At 38.4% G+C, this 19,911-nt stretch overlaps 2 protein-coding genes across 2 annotated transcripts in view; both read left to right on the top strand.

Annotated features, from left to right (window-relative positions):
- Positions 1 to 317: 317 nt before the first annotated feature.
- Positions 318 to 19,911, top strand: part of LOC126295339 (transcription initiation factor TFIID subunit 10-like) — a 121,986-nt gene continuing 102,392 nt past the window's right edge. The window contains exon 1 of the mRNA XM_049987807.1: positions 318 to 1,234. The gene's annotated coding sequence lies outside the window, so the exon portion shown is untranslated. The remainder of the gene's footprint in view (positions 1,235 to 19,911) is intronic.
- LOC126295338 (chloride intracellular channel protein 5-like) overlaps positions 1,232 to 19,911 on the top strand; it is a 49,213-nt gene continuing 30,533 nt past the window's right edge. The window contains exons 1-2 of the mRNA XM_049987806.1: positions 1,232 to 2,922; positions 16,954 to 17,153. Of these exons, the coding sequence (XP_049843763.1) occupies positions 2,525 to 2,922; positions 16,954 to 17,153 (598 nt within the window). The 5' untranslated portion in view covers positions 1,232 to 2,524. The remainder of the gene's footprint in view (positions 2,923 to 16,953; positions 17,154 to 19,911) is intronic.

The following is a 19,911-nucleotide window of genomic DNA, read 5'->3' on the forward strand; positions in this document are numbered from 1 at the left end:
GAAGTTGCAGTAATGCACCCTGGGACACCATTTAAATACTTTAAAACTTGTCTTGCTATGTGAATCTTCTACAATTAGTACGTAGCATCTTATTCTGTTCCCACAAACGCGAGTGTACAGTGGTGCATAAACATTCCATGTGACAAGTATTTGTCATCATTGTTACTCTCTGACGTCAGTGATTTAGACGATTCCATTCCTCTCTCAACAGTTCATTGTTCGGCCTTCCGCACTTTCAAGCTATCCTACATAGTGGTACTTTTTGTGGAAATAAATTTTCAGTTCTACCAGATACCACATATTTGGTGACACCGACCTTCCAGATATCACAAGTACTTTTGCATGGTTATGTGTTTTACTTTATTTACCCATTCATAACATTACCGGTACATATTTCATACATTCGGTATGGATCGCATTGCAACTGTTCAGTTTCGTAGTCGACATATGATATTTTCATTTCATAGTGTTTTAAGAGAAATACAGAACTTTGGATTAGTTTGTACATTTTATTTCATACAGGCGAGGCATGATTTGCAAGTACTGAAATACATCCACTTTGTTGCAATGTCTAGCAAGTGAACACCCAGAAACTATAATCGTAACACAGCACATACAATAATTTTTCTCGCTTTGTTATGAAGATTATGTACGGTGCACTAGATCAATTGCCACTCCGTGTCGCTATTCCTATAAAAAAAAGAACAAGTAAAACAACTGACTTCAAAAAACGCAGTACCTAGAAACTTATTAAAGACATTTATTGATTAAATGTATTTCACAGGTCACAGGAAACACCTGGGAATGCTGATATGGGAATGGTTTAAAATTTAACTGCACCAAATTCATATTAAAATGATGAAAACTGCAAATGAAGTGTTTTCGTATGCTGCTGTCAAAATTTTAAAAAAGTATGGGCACTACAGACTGCAATTTTGCGAAACTTTATTGCCAACCCCTCGAAATACAAGGATATCTTTCACGCATATTCTTAGATTACATATCCGGGGTTCAATTGTTTGTTTACGTGTGGAGCAGAAGAGTTTGCAAGACAACTGTTACGATTTACAATTTAGTTGGAATATAAACAATTTGGGATTATCTCACCAAATGCTTATTTAATATTAAGGAGCAATCAATCATTTGACAACTAGGTTTATAGGAAAAAGCACTCGTTTTCTTCTACTGGTTCCGGTCTAATAAGCAGCGTAACAATAGCAAATTCGTCATTCAGGTAAGTCTGCAGTTTATTTTTTAATTCGTTTATAATTTGCTGTGATACGTACAGCGTCCGAGAGTTACATGTTAAAATAACGGGAGACGACAGATGCACAGTATTCTCGTTCATCGTCCGTTGTCGCAATAGTTCCGGAACTATTTATAAAGGAAGGCCAGCGAGTTCTTTTATTTTTTGGCCCCACATATAGACCGCGTCTTGCGTCATGTGTTTTCGACGTTTGACTTCCCATGCTGTTTTACGTTATGTTCTTGTGTCTTTTTCTAACTTCGTTCACGGCCCATTTGGTTCATGCCTAGCAGTTAAAGTTAGGTTATGACGCAACGGGTGTCCAATAGAGAATAATTATTGCCTCGAGTAAGTGTTAGTAAAGCGTGAAGGAGAGGTGGACCAGAGATCCTCTGGCGTCGGATGGGCGTCACCGCTAACAGAAGATAGCATCTATTTTTCTGCGTATTGCGTCGGCGCTCATTTCAGATCGGCGTCGTACTCGGGACACCGGAGACGGTAGGAAAGCTGCAAAGTCAGTTACCAGCATCGTTCGTCAGCAGAAAGGCGCCATCTAATGCCAATGGTTTCGCATTTTACTGAGACACTAGTTCCCCTGTTTCAGCGAAAGTGCAGTAGCCAGTGCAAATTCTGCCTTTGACGAGACGAGGTGAATTTTATGTTGCGATGGATTGAATTATTTTACAATAAGTAACATTGTGGAAGGTACCTAGTGGCAAGATCGGCTGTGAACTTATCTATCAATGATACACTAGTGTAGTGAATATTCCTGTGTATATCCGAGTAGGACATACTGAGGCGGAACAATTTCTGTCTCAAAATTTATCGGACAGAAACAGTGATGTGATTATTACGAGCTGTATTTATTTTAATTTCATTTAGCGTCACTTTTGTGATTGACAGTAGGGATAAAAATAGCACAAACTGGTTCAGACAAATTTTAATTCGGCAGAACCTTGACAAAATACTTTTCTTTTGTTCGTTTTTTAAATATTGTTTTGAAAAGAAATAGTTCCGTAAGGCATCAGTTCCATTTTTATTTGTGTTGTACTCTGTATAACAAAACGAATTAGAAGAGTTACGTACCTTTGGCAGAGGGAAAGTTACATTTGCCTAAGAGTTGGGCAGAGATTGCCAGCCATTTGGTCATATTATAGTAAAAGAACCTGAATACTGAGAGAGATACAGAGATTTAACAAAGCATTTTCTTTAATTTTGTATCAGTGCTACGCTCCTGGTTTCTCATAAGAACATATTATTATTTAAAATTGTCATACAATGGCATCGCACAACTCAAGTGACAACCAGTCCACTCCATTTATGACATTGTATGTACGTGCTGGACGTGATGGTCGATCTTTGGGAGCGTGCCCAGATAGTCAGCGTTCCATCTTCTTGGCTGAACTTAAATCTCTTTCTGGTGACACCGAGCCACCTCTCAAGTACCGCATCATTCCCGTATGTCCTTCTCGACCTCCTCCGGAGTTCACATGCCTCGGAGAAGGTGGAGCAAGACTTCGCCTTCCTGCTGCAAAGTTGGATGCCGGGCCATGGGGTCCGGAGTCAGTTGTTGACAGCGCAGATGACATTACAGCTCTTCTCGAGAAATACTTCCCAGGTGGTGTTGCAAAAGCTGCTACACCTGAGCTGGAGGCTGCTGCGGAGCTAGCGACCAGGTGAGAAAAAATTGCTGTACTTTATTATTTGTAGTAGATGGTAACAGTTAATGGTGTATATGATCCATTATATATACTGTATAATTACTATTTATGCCTCACATATAGGGTTGTAGCCTCTCCCCGATGTTATTCAATCTGTATATTGAGGAAGCAGTAAAGGAAACAAAAGAAAAATTCGGAGTAGGTATTAAAATTCATGGAGACGAAGTAAAAACTTTGAGGTTTGCCGATGACATTGTAATTCTGTCAGAGACGGCAAAGGACTTGGAAGAGCAGTTGAACGGAATGGACAGTGTCTTGAAAGGAGGATATAAGATGAACATCAACAAAAGCAAAACGAGGATAATGGAATGTAGTCCAATTAAATCGGGTGATGCTGAGGGAATTAGATTAGGAAATGAGACACTTAAAGTAGTAAAGGAGTTTTGCTATTTAGGAAGTAAAATAACTGATGATGGTCGAAGTAGAGAGGATATAAAATGTAGACTGGCAATGGCAAGGAAAGCGTTTCTGAAGAAGAGAAATTTGTTAACATCGAATATAGATTTAAGTGTCAGGAAGTCATTTCTGAAAATATTTGTTTGGAGTGTAGCCATGTATGGAAGTGAAACATGGACGATAACTAGTTTGGACAAGAAGAGAATAGAAGCTTTTGAAATGTGGTGCTACAGAAGAATACTGAAGATAAGATGGATAGATCACGTAACTAATGAGGAGGTATTGAATAGGATTGGGGAGAAGAGAAGTTTGTGGCTCAACTTGACTAGAAGAAGGGATCGGTTGGTAGGACATGTTTTGAGGCGTCAGGGGATCGCAAATTTAGCGTTGGAGGGCAGTGTGGAGGGTAAAAATCGTAGAGGGAGACCGAGAGATGAGTACACTAAGCAGATTCAGAAGGATGTAGGTTGCAGTAGGTACTGGGAGATGAAGAAGCTTGCACAGGATAGAGTAGCATGGAGAGCTGCATCAAACCAGTCTCAGGACTGAAGACCACAACAACAACAACAACATATGAACTGCTGTTATTGTGGGTAATTGTGATGGGTTAATGGAAACATTTGATACTGCTTCTACACTACAGATTGTAATATCATTACATGTAAGATTTCATATTCAAATTTTTTGACTCCACTAACTTGCAACCTAACCCAGACTTTGAGCTATGCTAGAGATCAGTCCGTCATTACTATCTACACTCCAAAATACAGACACACAAGAAATATTGTTAGCATTCTGTTCTCTTTCTGTTTGCACGCATATGTCACATTGTCGTTATGACACATATCAAAGCCAGTGTTCAGTATCGGTAAATTCGGTGTTCCAGTGTTCTCTTCTGCTTTTGTTTACACACACATCACATGCCGTAACATCATTATGATACATAAAGCACTGATTCAACCACATTTTGTGACATGAGAAAAATCTCCGCTACCTCTGCAGTTCAATTAGTGGCTTAGTACATGCACCATGGGTCACAAAATTATTTTTTTTTGTTATGGTATATGTCTACAAATTTTTGGTGTTAACATCAATGACTTCCAAATACAGAGCACATTCTAACATTGTATTTGTATCAGTATGTGTTGGCTATATAAAACCAGTGGCATGAGTTATGTGCCCACCTCCCATCTGCATTTCTCATCATTGATGTATGATAAATTTGTCTTGTGTATTTCAGGTTTTCTTAATTTGCCTCACAGTTTTGTGTATTTATAATAAGAAATTGAGTAAATAGGTAGCGAAATTTGACCGTGAAATACACTAAAAATCGGTCTGTTACCATAACCTTTCTTTCACATACATAATTGTTGGCTTCACCAAATCACTCCCAAATTGTCACCTTCCCACCTAACCTAAAGCTCGAGTTATGGTACAGTCTGTCATCAGAACCTGTTATTATGGAGTGTTGATCTATTACAACCATCTAAGAAGATTTTTGAGTACTGACACGTTGTCAGATTGAAGCCTGTGACTTTCACATAATTTAGGGCATCTTGATATAAGTTGGGCGATTTCATGTCAAATCGTACAGGTCAGGAGTGAATGTCACACATCACTATTTCAAAGTTTACTGAAAAAATATATGTTGAAGTTCCACGTGATACTTCTCTGAGTGAATGTTTGTGAAAATGTCATAACGAAGGGGAAAATTGAAAAATTGTAATAAAGAAATGAAAAGTAATTGAGATCTCAATTTACTCTGTTCCCAATACTATGAGACATGATTAATACATACACATGTCTAAGCTAATACATACACATGTCTAAGCTTTTTTCTTTCTTCTTTTTGGGAAAAATAAACTATAAAAATTTGTAACTATTTGCAAGTTTCAAAATTGTTTTGAAAATACGAGTAGTCACAGGATGTCAACTGTCTTGAGTAATGATAAAGTGGAAGGGCTGCTAGCTGTCAGATATGACATTATCACGTGAAATTCTTAAACTGTCAAAATATTTGTACATGAAGATGAAACTATCTGAATTTTTTGGTTACTCCCATCCTAAGTGTTCTCAAAATTTTATGGTACATTAGTTGGTCATTGTACTTAGGGAATGTACAATTAGATTTGGGCAATACCTGTGTGTTGTGTACAACATGTGAGACATTTTTTAGGCAGACCTGTCTCTAGTCTCAAGGTCAAGAAATCGTGTACACTTAAATCACTGATTTTAAGTAAATGTCATGCATTGGTGGCATTTCAGGATTAAAAAAAAAAAAAGCTTTACAACATTATAAGTGAGTGGGAAAACAATTCATAATCTTGTTGAAAAACTTTTTATAACAAAAGTGATATCTAGATTATTTATACCCAGTTTTCTTTTTATTATATCATTTACAAGTTATTGACATGTCATGACTTTCATCTCTTCATGCATTTCCATGAATTAAAATTGCCTACACTGTAACAATCAACACAACACTGTTGATAAGAGTTCATTTGTTTTCCTCATTGAGCTTGTATAGCTGGGCTGAATTTGCACAAGGACAAGGATGATCCAACAAAAGCAGTAATTGGGGACTGGGAACTGCACACTGAACTTTTGATGGTGGTGATTACAAAGCATTAGCAGGACTATAAGCTGTCATAAAGGAGATGATTATATCAAGCAGCTCATGAGACACACTTATCTGACCCACCCACCACTGACTGTCATACACACAAGAAATGAAGTGACTTGCAACAAAGCCTGCTAATGTATATCGTGGTCTCTACATTTCACACACAGTAACAGGCTGCGTTCCCTGGTGAACCATTCTTGCTATGCATATACTACTTCATGATGCAACCTAGTAATGACCTGATTGAATTCCTACCACAGGCTTCATAGCAGGCCACTCTTCTCTTTTTTTAATCGAATTCCCTTAATGTATGAGGCTAAGTCATTTATTATCCGCAAAGTAGTTATAAAATTTTATTGTAACCAAATAGGAAACTTACAAGAACATCATTTTTCAACATTGTGCATTGAAATGCACTTGGTCCATCAATGTACAAGATTCCTAATAGCCTCATAAAAGAATGTTCTCAACTGAGCTGCAAGCCAGAAATGCACCGTTCTTTCATTCCTTCGTCTGAGGCAAATCGACAGACTCTTTATACTTGTTTGAGTGGATCAAACAAGTGATAGTCAGAAAGGACAAGATCAAGACTATACGGAGGATGATCCAGTACTTCAAATTTGAGTTTATGGAGCGTTTCAGCAGTGTGGGCAGGAATGTGCAGACAGGCATTGTTGTGCAACAACACAACACCCCTTGACAGCAATCCTTGGTGTTTGCTTCAAATTGCAGGCTTTAGCATGGCAGTAAGCATCTCACTGTAACATACACTGTTTATTGTTGTGCCACTCCCCAAATGTTCCAGTACTGGACCTTGTGTGTCCCAAGAACCATAAGCATCAATTTTCCTGCATACGGTTGGCTCTTTAACTTTTCCTTGCACAGCGAATTCGGATGTTTCCATTCCGCGCTGTGCTGTTCAGTCTCCGGCTCGTAATGATGGATCCATGTTTTGTCACCAGTGATGTTTGTGTCTAAGAAGTTGACCCCTTCTTTACCATAAATGTTTTTTGCAGATGTCCAAGCACATTTGTTTGTGCAACTGTTAGAGTTGTTTTGAGACCCATGTTGCACAAACTTTATGAAATCCAAGGCTGTTGTGTTGTGGATGATTTCGTAGGCAGAACTGTGACTAATTGGCAGATGGTGTGCCACTTCATCAATAGTTAATCGTCTGTTTAAGAGAATCATTTCATGTGAAAGCTCCATGGTTTCTTCATTTGTGGTGGTAAACGGTCGTCTGGCACCTTCATCGTGCGTAATACTTGTGCGACAATTTCGAAATTTTTCAATCCATTCGTAGACACTCTGTTATGGCAAAACACTGTTCCTGTACTGTACTGCTAGTCTTCGATGAATTTCAGCCCCCAATACGCCTTCCGACCACAAAAAACGAATCACTGAACATTGCTCTTCTTTGGTGCAAATAGACAGCAGGGCAGCCATGATTAACAGCACAACATCGATAACGAACTAATATAGCTACTTGAAAATTGCAAATATATAACAACATATAAAAAAAAGTAGCGTAAAACAACAGTACTACCGAAATAAACAAAAATATAACTAAATGGCGGAAAAAATTCACTTACTCTCATACTTTCATTTAGCACTTAGTGTTTCATGTTTTGTTTACTAATGTTGACACGGTGTGTCCAAATCAAGTAACATCTGTTGTAGCAGCAAGAGCTTCATGCTGGAGATTAAATCTTGTTGCAAGATGTTTATAGAGACCTCCTACCCCATCACATGTACTTTTTCCATGACCTGTTGCTGAGAATACCCATTCTTTTTTTTCTTTTCTTTTTTGGTTTAATTCCTGACAAAGCTCATAAAGCTGAAAGCTGTTTTTAAAATGAGATGCTGCACCATCAGTCACATACACATGTTTAGAAAATGCATGGCCTGTAGATGTTATGTCATCAATAATCATTCTGACAGTGTAGCATGCATGTGCCCTGTCATGAACAAGATCATCTCTGACTATAGCAAAACAGTGTGATGTTCCAAGGAAGTGAGCAACACATGTGAATATTGATACCTGTAATATGTGCCAGTGGTAACTTTGAATTTCGTTCTGCAAAGCAGCAGACTTGTTTTCAGCAATGTCAAAATTAAGAATTAATGTGTCAGCATCCTGGGATGTCTGATTAAACTTCTGCTATGGCGTGTTCTCAAATCCTCTGGATATGATGGTGAGCAATCCTTTTCATGACCCAATGCCTATCATCTGCAACACACTTCTCTGGCTCTACTCTCACCAACTCTCCCCCTTTCCCCAATGCATATATTATGACATTGCCAGTATCCTGAATGTACAATGCTTTAACAGTCATCACTTCAGCACCAGGACACATTGCACAGGCCTGCTACCAACATTTATCTTGCAGCACTTGGCATATGCGCAAAAGCATCAGATCCATCTCTGTGTACTTCATTCCTGTGACACTGCTTATGGCGAAACAAACAAGTTTCAAATTAGTGCAGTAAATACATGAGTATACTTTCTTCACTAGCTGGAATTATACCCATTTTTGTCATAAGGAGTAAAATTTTGTGAGAGCAATTTTTAAATTCGGGTTCTGCTTGTTCATTAGGAGATATGCTTCTCTTGTTGGTCTTGTCATACATCTTTTTAACTTTTTCATCATTTTACTAACAGAGACATCAAACTGGTCTTCGCCTGGTGCAATCTTTGCCATCACTTAGGTAATATTCCAGAGCAACAGTAAGCATATTCTCTTGCAACAGATGCCCACGGTAAGAATTTGGGCATGCCCAAATATCTTTCCCATTCTTTATTTTACAAACTTTTGAAATCAAGTAATGTGAGTAATAGGGTAAGTATTTCTGTATCTGCTGCTTAGAATCACTACGTGTTATCAGTGTCAGTAACTGTATCTTCGCAGTGTAGGTGGCTGCTGAGGTAGCAGTATTTAGATTTTGAAACCACATGTCACGTTTTGTGCAAGTATCACTATCTTCAGGTTCTGTACCAAGTGCATCTACATTATATATTCCCAACGTTTTGAAGATGTTGCTTGTATAGAATTTGTTTCAATTTCTTTCTCTATTCTTTATACGTCCTTCTTCTGTTTCTTACCTTTCCTGGAGGTTTAAGGGGGAATATAGCAGGGGCTGCAGCAGAAATTCTAACAATCAATGCATCACTGGCTTCACAGCCAGGAATATAAACATCTTGTGATGGTGATTGTTCAGGTGGATTATCACTAATTTTCTTTTGTAGTGAGTGTAACTGTTCCTGGACAATGAATGTGATGCTAATACTGTTACTTGAGGACAAGATACTTCCGCAATATCTTTGATAGATTTCCAGCAAGTGTTTTTCACTTTTCTTACACACCACCATCTTTTGTCTTTTTTCAGAGTCCACACACCTCACTCTTTCACTGCTGTGTTCCCACTGACATTGTATCTAACAAAAAGTTCAAACCAAACACGAAACTTGATACAGAATTGGTTAATGTACAAGAAAAAACAAATGAGTGTTAAAAACAGAAGAGCACTGGAAACACTTACCAATGTGCATATTTTGTACTATTCAGTGATATTTTATACTAGAAATTCAGTTATGTAAAAGGTGCAGAATGTAGTGAAATTTTTAATACGTAACACAGAAAAATATTGCCCACTGTGTGTGCACTGCTTACTGACACATTAATCAAACAATATTTTGTGTAATTCTCAAAAGTTTTCAGATAGGGATTTTCGAATAAATAATTTGGTAAAAACTAGCAAAAATGCAATTTTTCACTTTTTTGGTTGTAAATATTTACATAATACAGATAGCTGGAGCAGAGAAGATACTGTTTTATAAGTACATCAGTAGTATCTGGTAATATGACAGAAAAGATAAGCATTCTGTGACTTTCCAAATTAGAAACAAAAATTTGTTAATATATTAAATTTGTAAGTTAAAGGAAACTCGTAAATGTGGGGTCTCAACTAAATTGCAATACACTAAGAGGGAACTTGAATGCAAAACATCTACCAAGTTTCCAGCACTTTTGGTTTATTAGTTATATATTTTTTGTTCTCTACTGTTTTAAGAGTTATTAACAAAATATACATTTTTCAAAGGGCCGCACTATTTACAGAAATTCAAATAAAATGAAAATACCTTATTTTTTTAATACTTACGATATAGAGGTCTAATATATATTTTTTCCAGAGAAATTCATGATCACAAGTTGATATGACCTGTATGATTTGAGATGAAATCACCCAGTTATTACAAGAAATAATAAAGTTTATTACAGCATTTTTACAAAGATTTTAAAGAAAACACACAAACGATATAAAGTGCCGTAGATTGCATGACAATCTGAAGAATAATACTAAATAAAAATGACAGATCAGATGCCTGTAAAGTACAGTGTTTATGTGATGTGGAATATGGAGGGCAAGATGGTGAAGAACTTGAAAGTGAGATTCATCGAACACACGGTTCCATCAGACATAATAATTTCAATAAACCTGCAGTAGACAGGTACATTTGTAGCACTGGATGCCCACTATCTGGACTAGATAAAATATTGTACTTTTGCACACACTGAATATAAGGAAGAAGGTGGACTTGTTTGGAGAACTAAAGTCCTGAAAAAGGTTAGAATATTTTGAATGACAGAGTTTCGAGTATCTCAAATATTTTGTTTGAATGCTTCACAGAAATACTGCAACAATCTTAGATGCAACTTAGTAATTATTTTGTGCCCTAAGCTGTGGAAATAATGTTCTATAATGCAGCTAGCCTATAATTTGGAACAAAATGATTAAGTTTTGCTGTTGCTGCAGACAGCTTCAGTAGAGCCTATGCTTTACAAAAAAAATTACAGTGCTATTGTAGAGAAGCTTACTAAAAATAATAAAAACATAATGAACAATAAAATAATCACAATATTTAATTTGTGTGTGTGTGTAACACAAAAACAAAACAGAAATGTAGTCTGGAAACTGCTGGAAAAAAAATTATTTTTCTAAACTTTTTCTCAATATGACAAGTAAACTGTTCAGCTCATTCTAAGGAATGTTTTATCAAACAGCACACAAATTCTGAAACTCCCTATTGCGTGTGGTTCCAAAGTAAACTGTAGCTAAAGCGCAGAGAATAAAAATTAAGAAAAATGGGAAAAACAGTAAATAAGAGTTCAGATAACTTGTATAGCACCAGAACAGTCCAGCGTCATAGTCTTCTTCAATTTGAGAGACTTATCTTCTTAATTCCAGATCCTTTTAGCTTTTGAAGAGCAAGTCTCTCTGATATGGCAAGACGCTCTCTGTCAGCAGTCAGCACTGTAGTGGCATGCTCCCCTCTGTCTCCTCATAGTAATGGGCATTCAAAATAACTCGGTCCTTCTGCACGGATGCCACGGTAGGGGACAAGAATGGCCATCGTGAGGTAGAGGAGGTGCAGCTCGACGACAGAAGCCTGCCGGAAGGAAATCTCATAAAACAGGAGAGATGTAAAAATGCAGATATAATTGCTTACTGTGCTACTGACCTGCTTGTAAATTTTACATATATATAAAATTTTCTTCTCCTTCTGCACTTTTTCTGAAGTAGTGAGACCTTAGGAAGTAGGTGTGACTATGTTTTCTCTCTTTCTTTGTCTTCTGTATTGAGAGACTGTAGTAGCTAGCAGCTCCTGCAGTCTGTAATTGGATATATAAAAAATCTACTCACTAAGCAGTGGCAGCAGAACACACGTCTAAAGATATTGCAATTTGCAAGCTTTCGGAGCCCGTGGCTCCTTCTTGTGGCAGAAGGGTTGGTGGGGAAGGAAGAGGGATGAAAGCAAACCTCACCAGTCCTTTTCTTTCACCGCTCTACCTTCCCTTTCAACCATTTTGCCAGGAGGAGGAGCCACCGGCTCCAAAAACTTGCAAATTTCAATACCTTTATATGTGTATTTACCTGCCGCCACTAGGTGACTAGATTTTTTTCATCTATCCAATGAGTTTTTAAAGAGATTTTTGCTTCCTCCTTTGCGTCTTTTGACAGTAATATAATGACACTGTGTATAATCAAACAAGTCTGATTATGAAGAACTTTACTCCTGTGATGCACTAAGGCTTTAGTGGCACGCTGTGCAGAAAAGAGATAGCATCGAGAATGCTCAAACTTTGCCGGTTGGTAGTAGCTGCCCATTGAAACCCAGCACTCACGATGAGACTGCATTTCTACACTGGAGTCTTGTTGTTTTATATGAACTCTACCTCTGTAGATTCAATTTGTTTGTTAGTGGATCTTACAAAATTCAGCACAATTAGCCCCCAGGTACTTCTTTTTCCAAAAACATTTTTGACACACTTTTTTCATATTATGTAACTGAAACTTTCATTTGTATGACTGTAGTCAAATTTTCCTTAATGTCTTCAATCACTTCTTAGATCTTAAATGGCATTTTTAATAATTGAATGGGAATATTGAGAAACCAAACATGCTTAAGTTTTTTTGACAAAATTGAGTTGCCTATCATTTTGTGCTTAAAGTGTATAGGTCGATTGTGATATTCTGGCATTCTCTCTGTTGTTATGCAGTGCCTCATGTAGAAAAGATGTGGGTATTCTCAAAAAAAAATTTTGTCAGCGTTTGATTTATACAAAGAGAATGACTGATATGTGCCTGTAAATGACAATAAATTGCATGAACTGAGGTGATTTCTACTTTTCATACCAAAAGAAGAAAACATCAGGATCTTCTCCACTTAATGAGTCAAAGAATGAACAGTGTGTGGAGTATAATTTCAAAGAGAATGGAAAATAGGTGTAATTTGTTTGATTTTTGTCCATATTGGCAATAAAGTATGAGTGATGATTTATGCTTATCTATTACAAAATATTGAGAAAGCCCACATAGTCACTAAATAAATTTTACCTCAACATCAAGCAAACCTGTGATTGTCTGTAGTGCAGCGTCATTCTTCCCTCTACTTTCATTTGGATGAAAAACGAGAAAAAAACTGGAATTTTGACATAATGTTAAGATTGGAATAGTTTTTGTATCTCATGAAAAGTTTAGTTTTTTGGACATTTGTAGTTTCTCAATATTCCCATTTAGTTGTTCTTTCTACTTCAAGTAAATATTAGGAATGTAATTTCTAATTTCCCTTGTGAAACCCACACTATGACTTGGAACTTTTGCGGCAAACGAGTGCTGTCATTTGGGGATGGACTAGTAATGTTGGTTGCACTGCTCTTCTCAATATAGCCAAACCCTAATAGTACTGGAGCAGATCTAAATCAGTATCTGTTTCAGATCCTCCTTGAATTTTTCTAATTTGGATCACATTCTTTTTGTGCATGTCTGTAAAGTCTCCTCCTCTGATGTTATTAATGTATCTAAGCAATGTAATGTCTCAGATATTTGGAAGTCTCCACCTTCTATTCCTTTGCTGCAACATTCATACTTTATAGAACAGTTATAGAAATAGCTGTTATCATTATATTTGCACCTGGGACAGTGTCTTATGCTGGACATTACAAATGAGGTACAAACTAAAAATCAAAAGCTACTAAAAATTTAATAACAGTAAGCACACACGCTTTAATCATAGAGTAATACAAACTGCAGATACCTCTAACAGAAAATTACATGTGAACAATAGAGGAGGCACTAGTGCCATCATGTAACAGGTGTTTCAAAAAATTGTCTTACCTGTGACTCGGAGAAATATGGCACTGTTCGATCCATAAAGGCAGCAGAGATTTGTGCCCTCTGTCCCACTGTCTTTAAATGCCAGAATAAATCCTCTATCTTTAATTTAAACCTTTTGATCTTTTATTTTTTTTTACAACACAGTTGGATGAGCATTTGTCAGAACCGTAACAGGCGTTAGCCACAGTCACTGTCCCTCCTAAGATTGCTAACAGATAAAAATAGGAGACAAATGATCATTATAGAATATGTAAACTCTGACAGATAACTCCCTACATAATGACCATTATGTAAATAGTAGATTTTAGTATATTCCGTTGTGGTTGTTTCTCTTCTTTTTATCTGTTGACCATCTGAGGAGGACAGTTATCTTGATGAAATTGGTATGCCATAGTGAAAGGCTTGTGTGATCATTTTGTAAATACATATGTAAAAAAGAATATATTCAGCCAGTCACATAATCTTTATGGCACACATTTGGCAGAGCAGAATTAAATGGTGCATCAGACAGGATGAAAACAAAAAATCATTGTTTTCATCCATCTTCACTGTCCAATATCCACTATCTTTACAAGAACTCATTTTTTGTGTCATGGTTTAACATTCCAGTAATTATGTAACAACTGTTATATTTTCACAACTAAACTGCTGAACCAGCTTCATTGAAATTTGGTATGGAGATAGCTTCAATCCCAATGAAGAACACAGGCCACTTTAGGGGGAAAAAAAAGAAACACAGAAGGGTGAAGTAGGGAATGGAATATCTTTTTTTTTACACCTATTAAAGTAAATGGTACCAAAAAATTATTAAATTTATTGCATAATGGAGATATTGTATAATTTATAGCTACTGCAGTAGCACAATGTGAAGATGCGCAATCCAACCCACACTCCCCCACACGCCCCCCTCGGAAGCTATGCTGCATGTGACACTGCGTCATGTGCTGGACCATTTTGGGGCGATGGGAGGTGGGTGCACATCACAAGCTATGCTTATCTGAACACTGAATGTGTGTGTGTGTGTGTGTGTGTGTGTGTGTGTGTGTGTGTGTGTGTGTGTGTGTGTGTGTGTACAGGGTGCACACAAAGTCTGGGAAGACTTTCAAGAGTCTCTTCATATTGAAGAGACACCCTGAAATTTTTTTCTTCCCCCACCACAGCATAGTTTGGTATTTGCTGATAGTGAGTGCTAATGGCAAACATGGTGAGGTCAGGTACGGAACGAGCTTTCTGTGTGTTGGAGTTCGACAAAAACAAGTGTGCTACAGCTGTTCAACAGATGTTTAGAACCAAGAACAGTAAGAAGTCACGAACAAGGAAAGCCATTTACCACTGGCACAACAAATTTGCTACAATGGGTTGTGGACGTCTCGGTGTGAGTGATGTGAATGTGAAGCGCGTATGAGAGACATTCATAAGGAGTCCAGAGAAATATGTGCATCGTGCATCACACGAGCTCAAAATGGCTCCAATAATAGTGTGGAATGTCCTGCGACAGAAGCTGTTTGTGAAACCTTTCAAATTGGAGCTAGTGCAGAGGGCTCGATAATGACGACAAAGACAAGTGTTTTGAGTTTTGTTCGCAGTTGCAACAGTTGAATGATGATGGAATGGCACTTTTGTTCACTTAATTTTTAGCGACGAAGCCACTTTTCGCACTAATATGGGAATGGCACTTTTGATCACTTAATTTTTAGCGACGAAGCCACTTTTCGCACTAATGGGAAAGTGAACGGGTATAATTGTCGAATCTGGGGTACAAAGCATTCACACGAATGCATTGAATTTGACTGTGATTCTCCAAAGGTAAAAATGTTTTGTGCCTTGTCACGTCGAAAACTTTAGGGTCCATTCTTCTTTGCCGAGAGCACTGTCTCTGGGTATTCCTACGTGGACTTGTTGCATCAGTGGCTGATGTCCCGAATGCAATCAGACTCTCCGTTCATCTTTCAGCAGGATGGGGCTCCACCCCATTTTCATCGTGATGTTCGTGGGTACCTGAACACGGAGCTGCCTCGTGGACGGATTGACCGCGATACAGAAGGGGATAGCTGTTACATGGAATGGCCTCCCCGATTACCAGATCTCACTCTCTGTGATTTTATTCTGTGGGGACACATTAAAGATCTGGTTTATGTACCGCCTCTACCAAGTGATGTAGCAGAGCTCCGAGAGAGAATACGGAAAGCGACTGCCACAATTGACAATGCCACGCTGGGTCGGGTATGGCAAGAATTCGATTACTGTATCGACGTCTGCCGGATCACTCGTGGTTCGCATGTCGAATGTTTGTAAAAACAACTTTCAGAGTTTCTCTTCAAAGTTCAATTTGTATGGCATCTGTACAATGTTTAGGTCTTATGCCGTAAATAACTGAAAGTGTTCTCAGACTTAATGTTCACCCTGTATATACGAGGGTTGGAACTCAAATAGTGGCAACTATTTATTCACAACTGATACAAAAGAGTTACACATTGCACCTGTTACTGTTCTTCAAAGTAGTCACCAGCGTTGTGTACAACCTGTTGCCAGCAATGTGGAAGGCGTGGTACATCGTTAGCGGAGCCCGTACTTTTGATGGTGCGAATGGAGCGGTCTGCTGCCTGTCGAATCTCTGGAACATTTCTGAAGTGAAAGCCACGAAGTGGTTTCTTCACCTTCAGAATCAAATCAAAGTTACAAGGACTTAGTCCGGGTAGTATGGTGGATGGTACAGTACTTCCCAGTCCCATTGACCGAATAGAGCAGCCAAAGCTTGCGCTGTATGCACCTGCACATTGTCGCGCAAAATGACGGGCGTGTTGTGGTAATGTCGATTCCCCGCACGCCTCTCGGAGACCTCGATGACACTGTCGTGCTGCAAGACCTCTGGCACATTAAATCTCATGCAACTCCGTTGTTCCTGTTTCGAAAACATAGTGGCACCGTTACGTTATACCGCTCGCTCACAAGTGACTGTGTTCCTCGATTGTGTGCACGCCGATGACGTGGGACGGACGAGTCCATTTACGCGGAGGTAAGGTATGTATGTCAACAATGTGTGCTATCGACGACAATAGTAAAGTCCATCGCATAATGTCACCACAGTAGTGTTGCCACTATTTAAGTTCCCACTCTCGTACATGCAGACATGTACGGGCAAATGATGTTATTGCACAGACAATGGCTTACTTACATGAATCATCGTAGCAAAACTATTGATATATGAGCACAGCCACTAGTGTAACAGTACAGTTTAAGGGACAGCTTCATCGGTGTCTATCTCGTGACCTGCCCCGTCTGTTCTGCAGGGACATGTTCTCCCGCTTCTGCTACTTGGTTCGCGGCGTGGTGCGCGACACGTCACAGCTGGAGGCGGAGCTGCGTAAGGCGGACGCGCACCTCCTGGGGCTGCGGGGGCCATTCCTAACGGGTGCCGCGCCCACCCTGCTGGATGTCGAGGTGCTGCCCAAGCTGCATCAGGCGCGCGTCGCCGCACACACCATCAGGGGTGAGCTGCAGTTAATCCCCTAGTATGCAGGATATCTGCCAAGTGACCACAGAAGAGAGCCTCATCCGTGGTATCCTCCTCTGATACCCGCAATACGATTGTACAGAGTATCCTTCCAGATTTGCAGTTGGCTCAGTGAAATTTTCACTTCCTGTGAATGTAAAAAGTAAATGAAAGTAATAGACGAAAGTCGACAAAATGGTTTTACATCCGGAGAAGAAAGTTGGTGATTGATCGTGCGAAAAGAGCTTGCCACTTGTTTTAAGGATTGCAGTCCAAGGTCACGTATTGTATCTGTCATACTCTCTTGCCTGTTTGTCAATAATACAAAATGAGCTGGCTTTCTTTGAATGTTTCAGTGTCCTCCATCAGTTCTCTGTGGTACTGGATAGTTAAGATACTGAAGAGGATGGATGAGTCTGTGGTAGCTTTGTTGCATCTTCTTCAGTATCCTGCCACTAGAACGCAGTCTTTCTTTTGCCCTCCCCACAAATTTCTTTGTGATGGTTCTAATTTGAGCTGTTTGTACTTGTAATCTGTAGGTATTTAGTCGACTCTACAATCTTTAAAATTGTGTGGCGTAGGTGTAACTGAAACTTAATGAACTCCTTTTAGTAATCGTATGCAGAACCTTACAATTTTTGTTGTTTAGAGTCAGTTCTTACTTTTTACTTCTCTTTTCTTCTTGTGTTAAGTAATTTTGCAATTGAGTTTGGTCTTCTAATGTCTCTACTAGATGATTAATGACACAACCACAAGCAACCTAAGAAGACTGCTGAGATCATTTCCTAAACTACTTATTTAGATTAGGAACAACAGAGGGCGTCTAACACTTCCTTGGAGAATGCCAACTATCACTTCTGTTTTACTCAACGACTTTCTATCAGTTAGTGCGAATTGTGACCTTTCCAAGAGCAAGTCACAAATCCAGTTGCACAACTGAAGCGATACTCCATACACAAATAATCTGATTAGAAGCTTCCTTTAGGAACAGTATCAAAGCCTTATGGATGTCTAGAGATATTATGGAATCAATGTGAGGTCTCCTTTCAATAGCACTCATTACTTCGTGAGAATAAAGTCCTAGTTGTGTTTCACAAGGATGTTATTTTCTGAATACATGCTGACCTGCTTGTGAAGAGATCCTTTTCTGTGCTGTTATTCACAGTGTTCGAACGCAGTATATATTCCAAAAATTCTTGTGCAACTTCTCCTTTCACCTTGTCTTGCTTCATTGGTGTTGAACTCAGCCGCACACTGTGACTTGGCAACCCTTAACCTTTTCTCACCGGTGTAGTGGTAGCAGAGCCGTGTGCTGTGGACACGAGCCAGTCTCGCTCGGGCTAACTTATCCCGTTTTTCCCTGTGCTTCCTTGTCACTGCTTAGATCTTAATCACAATAAGACTTTGCATTATAATCTTATTTGGGAAAATATTTTTACATATATTCAAATATTTTTGATCTTCATTTTGAATAGAATGGTTGTTCTTGACCTTTTAGACATTTCACGTAATTTTTTTATACCTTCTGTCAGGTCCATGGTTTTGGACAGAGTACGGATGGTGTAGGTACCGTATTTACTTGAATCTAAGCTGCACTCGATCCTAAGCCGAACATGAAAAATGAGACTCGAAATCAAGGAAAAAAAAATTCCCGAATCTAAGCCGCACCTGAAATTTGAGACTCGAAAATTTTAGGCCGCACTTCCAAATCGTAACAAAGTTGGTCCATTGTAATATGAATTTAGGTCGAATGAATAGCGATACAGCTACAGTAGTTTGGTTCGAGTCGTAAGCTTAGCAGTTAGCTTTACCAGGAGCCATTGCTATGCGTCAGGCGCTCCGTCCGTATTTATACGGGTACCTTTCCTTATTCACGTGCTTCGTCTGGTTTGAATTGATTGCCTATTTTTCTTTGATCTGATAAGTGCCGTTCTTTTTGTTATAGGTGTTTACGTCACTCTAAGCTGAAAATGCATTATTGTACTGTGTCATGCACTGTTTCTCACATTCTGATAATGAGTGCTTACGGCCTGTTGCCGCTCACGGCATGGCTTGCTTTTGTGTGCGCTAACGCCGCTTACAATTTTTTTTTTTTTTTTTTTTTTTTTTTTTTTTTTTTGAAGAAGAAGAAGAAGAAGAAGAAGAAGAAGAGAGGAATCGTCTCACTAGCGAAACAGTGGCAAGAGACTATTTGTTGCTACTTTTACTGCTGCTTTCTTTGATAATTATCAACAAGAACTAAATAATAGACTGCATATGATAGGAGATGTTCTGAACGAGAGTTTAGCGAAAATTTTTCTCCATTTGAAAATCTTTGCAGACACCTCTTTAATACATTACTTTCTGCACCGAAATTAGAGTTATCTTAGATTAAAAAATCTAGTCAATTGCTCTGCTTCATTTCTGACTGTATCACTATTCAGCATAAGAATAATACGAATATAAACATGACATGATATGTATATTCTTCCGCATTTGCTGTTGTCTCACTCTAGTTTCATAATAATAATAATAATAATAATAATAATTTTATTGTCATTTGGTCATTACAGCAATAGACAACGTCATATACATACTAAAATACAATTAATAGTTTGAAAGAAACAACAGGTTTGTTGTTAACATTATAGTATTATATTACAGTTGATAAATTCTCTTATAGCATAGAATGGGTGGAGGACTAGCCAGTCATGAATTGTTTGTTTGAATAATTGTTCAGGTAATTCTTGGACAGATTGAGGAAGATTGTTAAATA

This window comes from Schistocerca gregaria, chromosome 11 (assembly GCF_023897955.1).
Source record: "Schistocerca gregaria isolate iqSchGreg1 chromosome 11, iqSchGreg1.2, whole genome shotgun sequence".
Classification (NCBI taxonomy): Eukaryota; Metazoa; Arthropoda; class Insecta; order Orthoptera; family Acrididae; genus Schistocerca; species Schistocerca gregaria.